Here is a 15,570-nt window from a genome sequence, read left to right as displayed (position 1 = left end):
CTCAAGTAAATCAGTAATCCAGTAGTTTTTCTAAGACAACCTAAACCTTCATTAAAAACCAAAACAAAACAGAGACTTAAGCAGAGTGCTTAGATTTCTTCATTCAACCTAAAGAAAAACTAACAGCCTTGTTCCTATAACTCATTTATCTCTTCTTAGACAGATAAGGGGAAGAAAAAATCAAGCAAATCAGTAGTTACCAAATTATAAACCAATATTCAGCTTAACTAGACATTCTTGCTTACCTACTGCTATCTTCCAGGTATCAAAAGAGCAAAGATTTTAGGAAAAGATAGGAAAACTGGAATGTTTTAGTTTTCTACAGAGAGGTTCACTTACATTGAAGAAGTCTGTACATACAAAAGCGAAAAAAAACCCATACTGACTCGCTGCAGCAACTGACAAATTAACTACAAGAAAGAACGAACTCAAATCAAACTAAGACAGTTATTGACAGTATGGTTCCAGGTTCAATAGTCTGTATCTGATCCACTGTGGTTGTAGACAAAAGAATAGCGCAACCCAAAAACGATGCAAGCAGACTGGAAAATGAAGTTTAAAACACTATACATAAGAAAAAAGGTACAGGTTTTTCAGGTAAGAAAATTTCCTATTATTAAGAATGAGCTTGGATCTGTACATAATTTTCACAAGTAACAGATGAAAAGACAGCACTCAGATAAAAAAAAAATAAATAAGAAACAAATTTCTCCACCATTTGACAGGTGGAAATAGTAAGATTTAATTTGAATGGTTGGTCAGGTGTAAGAAATAACTTAGCATACTTCCTAGTTCACAAAACTTTGCCTTACTAAGAATGAACTTCAGCATACACCACATTATTATTTGCCTGGCTTGGATTACAGCATGATACCTCCCCATCTCCAGCTAAGAGACACAAAAATTATTTGTTCTTTCACTGCTCACATCCTTGTAGCATTACAGCAGTAGGCTTATTATCCTTATGGAAAAAACTGTTTAACTCCTACTGCAATTTCTTACAGCTTTTGTTCCTTAAGGCCTCATCCATCCTGTACTGTAACTCTTTCTCACTTTGCAAAAATTACACTGGTGCTACTACGCTGGCTTCTTTTCACATAGAAAGAAAGGACCCTGATGCCAACATTTGGAACTCACGCTGTATAAACAAACATGTACTGCCTTTAAGTATAAAAAAGTGTTATCATTATAGAGCTAATATTCCAAGTCTGTCTACAATTTCACAGCAAATAGTCCTTACATTACCCACAAAACAAATCAGTACTGATTTTTTTTTTGTACCTTTAGAACAACTGTAGCATGAAGAGCTGAAAGCCTGAGCTGCTCTCAACTACTCACTCCTTTTGCATACGGAGAGACAAATATTACTGGTAGTACTACTACAGTTCAACAAAGCAAGCAAAAACTATCAATCATTGTAAAGGCAAGTTCCTTGATTGCAAACGAAAACTTGCCTGTCAGACCCCACAAAATTAGCTGTGTTTTAAACAAGTTTGCTGAAGTGTTACTGTTCACAGCACGTACGCCAATGCAGCTATTATATTTACATTTAATATCTGAGAGGAACTGGCAGGTATCACACTGACTATATCAGTAGTGCTTAGATAAGAGCTGATTTTTTACTTCTGGTAAAGAGCAGCTTTCCTCTAATTCTGTACATTGTACTCCAAGTTTCTGGTACCAAGTAGAAAAATGTGCCAACCTACTGCAAGATTTATTTTCTCTGTAACTGAGTCAACATTGATTTGCTAGATTTTGTTATTTCTATGTAAACAACACTGCCCACATAACTAAATATTTATTTTATCTTCATTCTAAGAAAAAACCCAGAAGGCCACAGAGCTCTACCCATAATTAAAATACTTACTCAGTTAAAATGTCCAAAACTGGTATGCCCCCAAGTCATTCTCCATTTTTGGTGAATCAAGACAATGACACAACTACCTCAATTGCTTTGAGATGGCAAGACAAAAAATGTAGTTTAACTCACACCAAATACAAAATAACATTGGTGGCAATACTTACAGGAGTTGAAAAACGGACAGATTTTGTTCCAGCTCCTGCTATATCCTCTATACTTTCACAATATATTTGCAAATAAGCACAATCTAAATGGTCTACTCACATCTGAAATGTCAAGGCTGTTTACTAATCAATGAAGCAGACAGTCATACTGGTTACTTTTTTCAATTACAGTGTTTGAACACTTCAGGCAAAACAGAAATTTCCTTATGAAGTAAAAATTACACAAATCTAGAACACCAGGGCAAGCTGCAGTTATCACACACCACACCTAACAAAATATTAAGGAAATATTCTTCCCTTCTTTTAATTTTTTTACTGGAAGAGAGATGGTGTATCTCCTAGAATAAGAGGATGCCACAACAGTAACCTTAACTGAGTTTTGTGATACTTGCAAGAACTGCTGTTTTTCTCTTCTTTCCCTTCCCATCTCTCCTCACACCTTCCCACTATCCTCAAACTCCTGTACAAAAGTTCTCTACCCTGCAGAAGACTACCTGCATGTTACTCCTACCTAACACAAACCTTTAAAAATGCATTAGTTTTGCACTTTGAAATGTGCCATATTTTGTATCAACAGAAACAATTCAGCATTTGCATGGTTTTCACTTAGATATGGTGCACACAAAAAAACTATTATACAACTACCACCTAACAAGACACAGCACAATAAAAGGAAAGGTGTCTGAAGTTCTCAGTGCAAGGTGTATATGACAAATTTAAAATCTTTCTGTTAAGACTTTGCTCTAGGACCAGAAATTTGCTTTAAAATATAAATAAATTCCATGTATTTTACATGCCATGAATATAATGAGCCGTTACACAGAATGCTAAAATATTAAAAAGAAAAACCCAGGAAGTTCTGTGCAGACAAAACAGAAATAAGTTCCTGAACTAGTGGACAGAAGAAATAACTAGCAACCTATACACATATACACGCCTGATCTAAAAACAACACAAAAAAATTTATAAAGTTATTTTTAAAGTTGCTGTCTCTAACTAATTCCAAGATAGTCCAGATATGCTCAACAGAACCATCTTCAAAACACCAAATATTTTAACTTAACCTTGCTACAGCTGGATGCCACGTAACCTGAGCAATTCATGTGCCAAGGAAACACTTTCATGTTTAAACTATTGATATGTACATGTATATGCACAACAGGTTCCATCCTGAATTTTACCCCCTTGAAAGAAGCTAGTTTGTATTTTGCTACAAAAATCCCCAGCATTACACAAAGTACTGAAGACAAGAAAAGGGAGGTCATCACTGGCATCTGCTCAGCACTGGTGAGGCCACACTTGGGAATACTGTGTCCAATTCTGGGCTCCTGTATCAGTTGGGTAGCAGTGGGGCTACAGGGTTGGCTTTGGTAAGCTTTCAGAAACTCCCCCCATGTCAAAGAGAGCCACTTTCACTTGCTTCCAAGACAGACTCACTGCTGACCAAAGCTGAGCTGAACACCAGTGGTGGCAGTGCCCCTGTGATAACATAATCTAGACAGGGTAAAAGGTGCTTTCAACAGCACCTGAGAAAGATAAGCAGCCCTGCAGACATCAAGGCTAGAAGAAGGAGGGGGAGAAGGCGATTCAGGTGCTGGAACAGAGATTCCTGAACCCTGTGGAAAAAAACATGGTGACACAGTTTGCACCCCTGAAACCCAGAGAGGTCCACAATGGAGCAGATATCCATTCTGCAGCCTATGACTGAAACAGAGGAGGGTCCTTATTGAATATCAGGAAAAACTTTTTTTTTTTTTTCTGCGAGGTTGAAACACCACTAGAACAGCTTGCACTATCTCCATCATGAAGATTTTCAAAAGCCATCTGCACATGGACCAGAGCAACTGTCTCTTAAGTGGCCCTGCTTGAGCAGGGGTTTAGAAGGGATGGCCTCTAGACTTTACTTTCCACTGCTGAAGTTTTCTTACCACAAGCAACGGTGTCCTTCTCCCCTGACAGATCTTTGAAGAGCCAAGACGGAGTGCTCCACAGGGACCAACAGTTCCCTGCCTGCACTGCCTGTTGCTGAGTCCTCACACTAAGGGGAAACAGTCAGTCATTACAGGATCTGAAGAGACTCAGGCTTATCTCAGCTCAAAAAGCCACCACAACATGATAAACATCCTGTGATTCAAAGGTTTTCACCCTTCCGGGGTGTTTACTGTCCTCCCCAGGTGCGGGTTGTGGTGCAGGCCCAGAGAATTATGTGTTATCACTGAGGGACGAACAGCCATAAACTCACAGCACTTCAGTAGCCAGTGCATTTGGTCCTGGCTCCTGAGAGTGCGCTGTGGCTCTTGGCATCCCCGAGGGCTCCCAGCCACCTCCTCCCGCAGGTACCCGGGCCAGCTGAGTCCCACTGCCTGTGGGAAGAGTGTGGAAGGGAGATTTCTCCTGCAATGGGGGGCAGCTTGCCTGGCGAAACGGAGGGGCAGGCAGGTGTCGAAGGCAGCTGAGGGGCTGCTCGGTCATTTTCCAGTAAAGTCTCCTTTTCCTGCAGGGAGACCCTTTGGGAGGCCCGTCTCCCCTCTCTGCCCCACACCGAGGCCCTTCGGGAGGCCCCTGTCTCCCGTCTCTGCCCACGCTCCGGGGCCTTCTCCGCTGCCCGCTTCCCGGCGCCACAGAAGCCGCGGCACCCGGCCCGGCTCTCGGCAGCCCATGGCGGGCGGGACCGCGGAGGCTCTGCAGGACAGCGGCTCCGCCGCGCCGGCCGCCTCCAGCGGGGCCCCGCGGGAGGCAGCGGCAGCCGGGCTGTGCCCCATCTGCCTGGGCGACCTGGACAACGCGGCGCACGTGGACACCTGCCTGCACACCTTCTGCTTCGCCTGCATCCGGCAGTGGGCCGCCCTGCGCGCCCACTGCCCGCTCTGCAGGCAGCGCTTCGGCCGCATCCTGCACACGGTCCGGGCGGACGACGACTACCAGGAGTACGTGCTCGGCCCGCCCGGCTGCCAGCAGAGCGCCGCGGCCGCGCACAGCGCGCTCCGCGCGGCCCCGCGCTGGCGCTACCGGCTGCGCCCGCGGCCCCAGCGCCATCCCGCTGCCAGGAGAAGGGGGCGGCCGCCAGCGGACGGAGGGAGAGCTCCAGCAGCCTCTGACACCTCTGCCCGATAGGCTGCGGGGCAGCGCTCGACCCGCCCTGCCGGGGACCTGCCATCCTCTTGCACATGCGGGGGGCGCGGCTTGCGGCCCTCAGGCACCTGGAATCAACACCCAGAGCCTCCTGGAGCACGCGTCTCTTACAACCCAACCCCTTGGAATAGTGGACGCTCTTTTTCGTTACTAGTGAATTACACTTTGTTTAAATTATTAAAGTGTTTTTGCCTTAACCGATGAAGTTTAACTTTTCTCCCCCGCAGTGGATGGGTGCGAGGAGGCAGTAGTTGGGCGAGGGGAGTGAGTGAGAGGCTTCATAGTGCTTAGTTCCCACCTGGGGTCCAACCATGATATTCCGCGTCTTTTAAAATGAGTCGTGGTGGCTCCCAGGGGCAAAAAGGAGGAGTGAGCTAAAGCTGTGATAGTTTTTAGGGGGCATGTTAATATTTTCAAGAATTTCAGTCTTGTCTTCTTAAGAGAACTTCCTATGTGCTGCAGATATTGTAACAAATTGCATTCCAAAACCACAGTTCATTTTTTTCCTTTTTTTTTTTTACATCAATGTTCCTTGCCATTTATTAGATTGTCTTATACAGACAACCTGCATAGGTTAACAAGAAGATGGATTTTGTTGCTAGTAAGTTTCTAGATATATCTAAGCAAGTAAAAGGAAAAAACCCAAGAACAAACAACAAGAAAATCCCAAGAGATATGTATCACTGAAGAAAAGGATGATTTTAAGATAAATATGTACACAAGTAGTACACAAAGTGCAAAAGCTGAATATGACCTCAAGTAAATAAGGGTTTACTTCCTTTATCAAGCTGTCATAAATTAAGCTGTTACTGTTAGCATACTCTGCAATAAATGTCAGATAAGAATACATTCAGGAGTTAATATATTACATCAAAGTCACAATATATTAGCACTTCATCATTTCAGTCTTCAAAGTTATTGTCTAACTTTTGCATGAATGTTGATGTTTCTTCATGATAAGCAAATTCTTAGAAAATTCAGTTGTGTCTTAGTTTAGGATAAGCAGCACATTATTTGAAGCCCTATTTTATTAGAGCCAGAAACCAGTTGACAAAATGGAAGAAGGTAATAACTAGTAACAAACACAGACTCTGAAACAAGACAAATAGCAACTGTACCATCTGCAACATGTCTCACGGACCAGAGAACATGAAGTGGTCTTCACAAAAGCACAATAAAACCTCAATAAAATATAATAGCTTAAGAGCTGATTCTGTCATCAGATTTATAGGATATTTGGTCACTACCAGCAATTTATTGAGATTAATTGTTTTCAAAGTTAAAACCCATGCCAATTTGCCATTTATTGCCACATGCTGTAGACAGAGCTTGAAAATAAGAAATAAGGGAAGTTGAAGAGGATTTATGTAATTTCACTCATTATTTTAAGTAAATTAGAATATTAGCTAATAAATTAATAATACAACATAAAGGCCAAGGGAAGAATACTACTACTGATGAAAGCACAAGGCAAGAAAAGTGAAAGTAAATGAATGGATTGAATCTAATCTATTTAAAAAATAGATTTGGAAAATTACAGTCTTATGTGTCAAAAAGTCCCAAAGATTTAGTATCCTCCCCTCCTTTCCTGCTCAAAACCACAATACAGTTACTTTGGGATGCACCTGAAACCTGGTACTATAGTGTCATCTGGAATGTAACCATCATTACAGGAAAATAAAAAAATGTTGCTGAAATATGAGATTTGCAAAAAACCAGGAATTATTATTATAATCAGCCTAACACACATAGTAAGAATTTCACAGCAATACCTGTAATGCAACCCTTATGAAACAGTCTGTGAACCAGGGCCCACAAAACTTCGAGTATGTCCTGTGAGTCTTTTTCTTTAAGCATACAAGTGCAACATTGAGGCCCAAGAGAGAGCCTGCTCCACTTGTGACTTCTTAGGACTAGAAAGCATGCATACTAAAGTCTGTGAAGTTCTGAAACAAGTATTTGCTGATACCCACATTTCAAAAGAGTTCTGAACAGAATTTAACAAGAGAGGGTTGTGACCAGTGGCACAAAGTTCAGCAGGTGGCCAGTCCAGTTGCAAGGATCCATACTGTTTAATGTCTTCATTAACGACCTAGAGGATGGAACACAGTACACCTCAGCAAGCTTTTGGGAGATACACAACTGCAAGGACTGGTTTGCAGATAGTGGTTGGTAGTGACTAAAAGCCATCAGGAAATCAATCTCCTTTTAAATTACTTTAGCAATTTACATTCTTGCGTTGACAAATGATAAGGATCAATCTTTGTGAAGTAAATGTGTAAGATAAAGAAAAAACCACTTGAGTTCCAAAACATTTTTCTGGAGACTGATAGATGCTAAACAATTTTAGCACTCAATTTAGCCTCATTTCTTCTCTGATGATTAGGATATGTCAATTTTATACCAATATATTCTTTTCCTCAGATAAAAGCTCTTCAGTCCAATTGAAAAATAGTCCATATAAAAAGTAGTAAAAAAATAAAAAAGATAAGTCAAGACAGGTATCTCTTAAGTCCTAGACATTTCCTTTTAAATTCCACAACAAATTCAAGGCGCTAAACCTCAATACATCAAAAAAATCTCACACTTTTGAGGAAAAAAAAGAAAAAAAAATATTACAACCAAAAAAACCCCTTAATACTTAGAAACTCTGACTAAGGACCAGCTAAGAAGAATTAGATTTGTGAACACCTTCAGGTATGTGGGTGTAAACAATTAATTCTGGACCACACACACAGAATTTGCAACACACAGAACAGACTGCAAGTTTCCAGATTAACACCCTTATTTCTGGATCTTCTTTCCTTTTCAACAGACATGACAGATACTAGAGATAAGCCTTCCATTTAGAAAAACACATTTTTGTAGTTCATAACCATCTCTCACAAAATATAACCACAAGTCCTACATTATTTCCCATTAAAACAGTATGTTTTTAGCATATTAGTTTCTTTTCCTGTGTCTTCCACTTTACCTATTTGGATTTGACAGTTTTGACATTGGTTTATTTCAAATGGGGTAAAATGTTATTTCAGAGTATAAGATAAATTTTTATTTCTCCGTAATTTCCATTACCGATACTGCTGACCAAAAAAAAAACAAAACCACAAACAAACAAACAAAAAAAAACAACCAAACCAACTAAAATCAACAAAACACTGTTTTCAAAGTAATATTTAAACAACTGTTTCCATACTAAAAGCAATCTAAAGTAGCAATCATTTTTCAAAGCTAACTTCTGAAACTTGAAGTGTTAAGGTTTATACATTTAGGACATTCCTTATGCTCCACCACACATTTGTTTTTTTTTTTCTGTAGAAAGGAATGCAGCTGTCAATAATGCTTTCTCTTGCAACACATACGTTTTGGAACTTTTACGTATCACTTCTATTATATGTAATGTAGGAAGGTTAGCACTAAAAACAACTGAAGAACCTGCATCAGTTAAATCCATAAATTATTATTAGAGTGACAGAAAATGTAACAAATGTCTTGTGACTCCATTTGCTTTGTTTGTTAAGGAAGAGAAAGCTAATTAACTGCAAACCCCAACCATAAAGACCTAGACCTGTTTATGTCAACATAAGCTTTGGAGAAGCTAAAATATATTTTACATTCAAACTTCATTCCGCCCCTGCCCTTTCTCCTTTCTGGAAACTGGGATGTTATTACAAAACAATAAGTCTCTACAAAAGAGTGAACACATCAGGCATAAAAACTAGAACAATTTATTTTTAATAAACAATTCCCTGTATTATTTTAATTATGCATTTGATATATAAAGCAAATATATTCTTTTTTATTATAATATCTAGAATTTTATTGTAAATAATCACTCTGTATAAAAAAAATAATTTAAAAATCACAGCAAGAATAATGGTTGCAAATTTAAACTTTATGTGGCATTTTTCAACCTTTAGACTAGAAAGGCTGGATATTTTTTATTCCACAAAAAAATGGAAAATACTGCAATTTTTATTTAATTTCATATTCAAAGAGAAACCTAAAGTGTTTTTAAAGGATGTATTTTAAGGACACTTAAACAAAGTGACAGCTTTAAAACTCTCTTCTTTCACTGCATTCTTCTATCACAGTTTCTTGTCTGGCAAAGTATAAGAAAAAAAAGCAGAAAAGGGGAGAAGGCAAGGGCAAAGGAAGGGGTGGTGAACATACAGTAAGAAAAGAATGAAAAGTGTACTTTCTTTCCTCATTTTTCTAACTGTTTAATGTACAGAAGTCACTGCCTCTAAAGCTTTCATGAAATCTTAGTTTTTACTACATATTTTTCAAAAACTAAAAATTACTATCTTTTATGGAAACCTATCTGTGCTGCAATCATTCTCAAACTTTTCCTTCCCTGTTCTTGTAGTGAATGCCTTGTTGCTTTTCCATCTCCATCTATAGCACATGCTTATTACAACATGCTTTCTCAATCCTCCATGCTATAGTCAAGGCCTCACCTTTGGCTTTATCTTCCTTCGTGTCTGCTATCACAAACTCATTGATTCACCTGCACAAAATATGATTTTCCAAAAACATCTTCCATTTACAAACTGCTGTAACAGTCAACTGTCCATACAGAATGGCGTCCAAGTAGAGGAAGAGACCACATTGTCAATCTGAAAATTGAAACTCCTGGCCATTTTTAACATCGTTTTTCTTAAATTGACACCATGTGCTATGAAATGAGGTGAAGAAAAAACATGTTGCTAGAATCTTGAGAAATTCCAGTCATTGATAGTAGAAACTGAAGTGATCAGGTTCCTAGGAGAGTTCATGCTGAATTTAAGACATTAGGAGGAGTTTTGTTCAACTTCAGCTCCGAAAACAAAAATGGTAGAAAACAACTGCATAAAAATCCATGTAAGAAAAACCATAACTGTTCCTCTCCAGGAAACAAAGGAAGAACTCATTCTAGAAAAAAAATAAATAGGCCCACAGGGTGGCAGAAAAGACACACACACACAAGGTGTAACAATGAGGTACTATACTGATTTTTTCACATGGCTCCCTTACACATTCTTTATAGTGTGGAAAGTTAGGTAAATAGTATATTATAATGCACAGTTTTAAGAATACTTCCTATACATTTTCTACAATAACTAGTATCTAGAGATACTAGTTTAGTAAGCATTGCTCTTTCCCAAAATGTGTTCTGTCTTACCCTTAAGTTAAAAAAAAACTTGTTCATGTACTCCAAGGTTCTGAAAAATCTTTATTACAGTGACTGCTGTCTAGTTGTTGTGCCAGTTTAGCATTGGTATAGTGGTATTCCAGTTCCACTAAAAAAATAACCAGGACAGGGGTCTGCATGTTTTCAAGCAAGGTCAAAGAAAACCCGAGACATAAGAAATTAACACTTCCTAACTATGATACCCATCACCACTACTGCCATAGTATCTAAATGACGTAACTACAGAAGCAGTATAAAGAAAGCAAAACAGTTATTTACATAATCAGACTTAAACAGTTAATGGCATAGAAGTTGAAGTCTTTAAACTTACTGAAATCTTAAATGCCAAGTGCATAAAAATAAAATTAGCTACTGTAGAGATATTTGAAAATAGGCTGAGACACCAATCCTTGTTTTATGACAAGCACCCACTAGAAATACTGCACACACCTGATGGTTTTTAACTCCAAATGCATGCCTGAAAGAAATCCATAACCTAATTTTTTCCCGTCTTCTCATGACTACTGATACAGACTGATACCTACAGAGAATTTGAAACCATATGATATTTATTTAATTTTGCTTTTTTTTGATCTTTCTTCTTGTAGTATGCAGAAATTTTTTTAAAACATGAAACATCTAAAATTAATGAAATGTAATGGAAGATTAAAATATAATCACCGGCATGATCTTTCTTACCCACATGTCATTTTAAATGCTTTGATTAGTTATCTCTCTCATACTAGATCATATTTATCTGACCATTAAGTTAACGTACCACTTTAAGAATTCCCCTACAGTGACTGAACTGATGAAACTTACTTTTTAAAATTCAGTTAATGAAGATGTTATTAGGCAAACTCCAATAGTATAATTGAAGATAAACTGATAAAACAATGTAGCTCTATTATGTTACAGTCATGAATGAATATGAAATTCAAATATTACCTTAATTACATTAGCTTCTGAAATACCATTATGAACATGTGAATTACACAGACATTAATACACTAAGAATGTTGCTAAGCTACAGCTAATCCTAGAAATTCTAGTCCATGGAAACTCTACTTTGGCTGCTTACTAACTTCATTTTAGTACAAATTGTGGTGGCTTATTATGCTGCTTGAGTAGATTTACTGATTTGGAAAAGTGCAAAATCATTACAGAAGGCGTGTGCTGTACAATGTGATAAATAAATCTCAGGTGATGTTAACCAGTTTCTTCAAAATGCAACTAATGTCCTAATCCTCTTGTTTTTCTCACCCCTTTTTAGAATGTTTAGAATTCAACCCTATAATAGGTGATAAATGAGTGATTATATTGATCTTGTTAGAGGGCTGAATTCAGAGCTAGCAGCAGAACTGAGTCTCTTCAGCTCTCAAATGTAATAATATACACAAAATTAACATCTACCTCCATATAGCCATTTACTGTTTTTTGCATGTCCTAAATATTTCACTGACATAAGCATAGAAGAAAATTCTCAATATATCCAGTAGATGTTTCATTCCCTATCTAATCTCTAGATTAGAAAAACCAAAACAACTCTCAGGCATCCTGGCCCATGCACTAAAGATCCTTGTCTAAGAGCTGAGAATCTTTAAATTCAGTACTGTTTTCACACACTATTTTTCATTATATTTAATATGCCTCTTTGCCATTTCAACCATCCAATCCTCTTCATCAACCTTCCTATCTCTGAAGCAGTAATTTCCAGTAGGCAAGAAAAGGCAATATGCAGCACAAAATGAATTATTCACACATTTGTAGGACTGAAACTGTTGACTGTAACAATTGAGTCCTGAGATATTTCCTACAGAAATAAGATCTGGTTAATGTTTATGACCATAAATCAATTCCCAAATACCTAATCATATTAATTCAAATACTCCCAGATGAACAATAGACAATGACAGCAATTGTGTAATTTGCAAAAATTAGATTTCCCATTTAAAAGCAAATAACAAGGAATAAGCTCATTGCCAAACAGTAGGTCACATAGTAAGTTATGCAGTGACAAAGCCATGGGAATGTTGACATGGCATCTTTTTAACCAGACCAGCATAAATGAAAAACAAGGAATAGTTCTATGCAACTTACTTTAGGATCTAGACTATCACTATGGTCTGGCATTTAGTTCAGATTTAGCTCGATAGTTTTTTTAATTAAGGTATTTAACTGACTAAATTAATGAAATCCAACTCAACATGAACAATTCTATTCTTTAATTACTTCCTTACATCAGTCTTCTACTAGTAGTGGCCATACTATCCTAAAGCATCTTTTGTTGTGGTGTCTTTTTGTTTTATTAGTAGGTTTATTGTTTGATTTGTAATTTTGTAGTTTCCTTATGCTGTTTCCTTTTTGCTCCTGCCCTTTTCCTAGAAGTTTAATCACTTTTTGTGCTATTAGATGCCAGTTTCTTTTTGAACCTTCCTTCTTTCAAGAAACTTCCCTGTCAGTTCTGTATTTCTCCAGACTTTATTAGTTCACTGAAACTGTTCTCCTCCCTCGGGATTCTTCGTTGGTTTTTACATTGTACTTCCCACCTTGTTTTTTACTCCCAATTCACCTGGTTTGTTAAAGATTGTATCCTCCCGTTGGGATCTGCTCCTGTGTATAAACTACTGTCTGCCCCCAGTTTGGGGTCCTGGGATGAAGAAGAGGGGAAGTTTTACCATCAAATAAAGTTACCCTGGGACCCGTGTGCTGCCCTGTGTTTTATGCTGTGCCAACACTGCTAACTGGGACTCAACGGGGCTCGAGGGGGGATCTGCCGCCCCCCCTCCTGTCATCAGCTAGCCGGGAGGAGCGGCAATCTTTAATAAACCAGATAGCAAAACAGCACTGAAAGCATTTTAACTAAATCATATCATGTTGCATTCCGAATAAATTTTCCAAAAGTGGTAGCTGAATAGCTCAATTATCTAGTGCTAGTATCGGTTTTTAGTCAGTATTCTACCAAGAAAGAAAATATAATCCTAAGCAAAAGTGAACACTACATAGAAATCTATTAATTTGAAAAACAAAAAAAGGTTTAATAAAATGGAGTAATACATGTGGAAGAATGTGCAGTTACTTTTAGTAAAAATATACATAAAACAACTGTATTTCTGTGGTAATTGTCTGCAGACAGAAGCATGGATCAAAAATGTAGTGAAAACACATATCCCCAGCCCCACATCTAGAACATCCCCTGACCACCATGACCTTTCAAACAATCAAGAGCGATCTCCTGGTAGCATTGGTGAGCTCCCTCAGCATTTCTGTGTGCATTTTCCCTGAACCAATGGAAATTTATATGTCCTGTTTGTTTAAATCATCCTAACCTGACATTCCTCCACAGAGGGAAAACCTTCCATGATGCACAAGTTTTCTACTGGTACCTGCAACACCCGAAGGCAGATCTTACCAATAAAGACCAAGGTGAAGTACCTTGGTACTTGCCTTTTACCATTGTCCTTTTCTACCAAATCTGCCCCAAATTGCATGTAGAGAACTCATTTTCAGTTTCTATCTGGATATTTCAATTCCCTATTCTCCCTTCCACACATTTTCATTTTTATGAAAACAATTTATGAAAATAATTCCCAGAGAGAGTACTGACAGCAACTTATTTTTCACAGTGATCAGCTGCTCCCTTGTAACCAAACTCACTGCAGGGTATGCAAGACTGTGACATCACAGTCAATGGTTTTAGTCATACAGCTATAGTTTGATATTTTGTTGATTCATCTCAAAATTAAACTACTTGATTTTCTCATTACCCATCTGTCTCACATACTTAAGAAGAAATACAGAATGGCAGTGAGAAGTGCAAGAAAGAAGTGTAGTGTGCAGTCAGAAGTGACTAACAGTACAAGCCAGGAGTCAAACTCTCCACATTTAAGGCATCATTACCCGGTAAAAGATATTTTTTCAACACTACAATGGTTTTATTTCAGATATTAAAAACAACAATATCAAAGAAAGCTGAACAGTACTAGAATTCATTTGGGAATATCCCCTTCCCCCCTTCTCCCAAACTCAAATACATGACACAATTGGCATGTTAATAAATTTTGATAAAATTACCTAGTCAAACGCATTAAGGAACTGAAACCTTTTAAAAGAACTGATGTATGTCTGAACTGATAACATTATGTTTTTACAGTGAGCATTACTGCACTTATAAATTAGTATTATTTTGAAATAACAACACCAGATATATCCTACATTTGCCACTTTTATATGAGCACTGCCATACCAAATAATTATTCAAAGGAACTACACTGATTTTAATGTCACATTTGTTATGTCAAAACACCCTCAAGTTCAAAAGATACTGTCTTCTACAGTACAGAAAAGAAAAAAACAGGCCTAGCTACTGAGATTTCAAGCAATTGCAGTATTATTTATCTAATGATTAGAGGCTTAATATATTTTATTTCAATGAGGTAAATGACTGTAAGATGGTATCATCATTATTCTCATATTCATTTAAAAACTGAATGGCGTATTATCTCAAGGCATGAATAACTTCATGCTACTCACGATTTTGGCTTGGTAGTTATATTCCATGATCAAGTAAGAGAAAATTGAAATAAGATTTGCTTTATAGGTCAGCACCTTCAATGACTGTAACAGAAAATTTCTGTGCTTCTAGAAAGACCTAGAAATTACCAAGTTTCAAACACTGGGCTTTTTATTCTACTATGCTTCAAAAATTAAATAATGAGAGACAGCAATTCACACACTATATCTGTAAATTTCTTAAAAGAAAAGTCCTTAATGATAGCTTCCTCATCAATAACTAAGGTATGAAATATGAAATGTAGCCCAAGGGCTACATTTAAGATTGTATGATCATAGTCAGCACTTCCAGAACAGTCAAAAATTCTATTAAAAACATGAGACAAATGAAACACAAAGAACTAGTACATGAAAGTATAAATGTGAAGTTGTATGTAATATTTAGCAATACTATTTAGATGCTCTCCTATTTATTACAAGACAAAATGCATTTGGAAGAAAAATGGCAAAATAATATTTTTTTCTCAGAATACCACAGAAATCTTAGATTCTCAATTGTCAGAAACATAGGAAAATACCTAAGAAAATCTGTAAATCTTAGGCAGCTTGGAATTTTCCAATAATGAAACCCTTGCAAAAAAAAAACCAAACAAACAAAAAAAAAAAAAACCAAAAAAAAAACCATGAGCATTCTGAAGAATTACTTTCCAGAAATATAAAAATACACA

At 37.6% G+C, this 15,570-nt stretch overlaps 1 protein-coding gene across 3 annotated transcripts in view; it reads right to left on the bottom strand.

Annotated features, from left to right (window-relative positions):
• Positions 1 to 15,570, bottom strand: part of RFX3 (regulatory factor X3) — a 106,611-nt gene that overhangs the window by 68,633 nt on the left and 22,408 nt on the right. Inside the window, exon 1 of one of the 3 annotated variants that reach the window (XM_039729674.1) lies at positions 4,839 to 5,135. The exons of 1 other annotated variant lie outside the window; for it this stretch is intronic. In XM_039729674.1, coding sequence (XP_039585608.1) covers positions 4,839 to 5,061 — 223 coding nt within the window. In that variant the 5' untranslated portion in view covers positions 5,062 to 5,135. Of the gene's footprint in view, positions 1 to 4,838; positions 5,136 to 15,570 lie in introns of those variants that run through there. One more of the 3 variants, XM_039729673.1, reaches the window with a different exon arrangement.

Source organism: Passer montanus, unplaced genomic scaffold, assembly GCF_014805655.1.
Source record: "Passer montanus isolate IOZ18808 unplaced genomic scaffold, ASM1480565v1 scaffold7, whole genome shotgun sequence".
In the NCBI taxonomy this organism is placed as follows: domain Eukaryota; kingdom Metazoa; phylum Chordata; class Aves; order Passeriformes; family Passeridae; genus Passer; species Passer montanus.
Note: the sequence above shows the minus strand (reverse complement) of the source record. Positions and strands in the feature narration are given on the sequence as shown.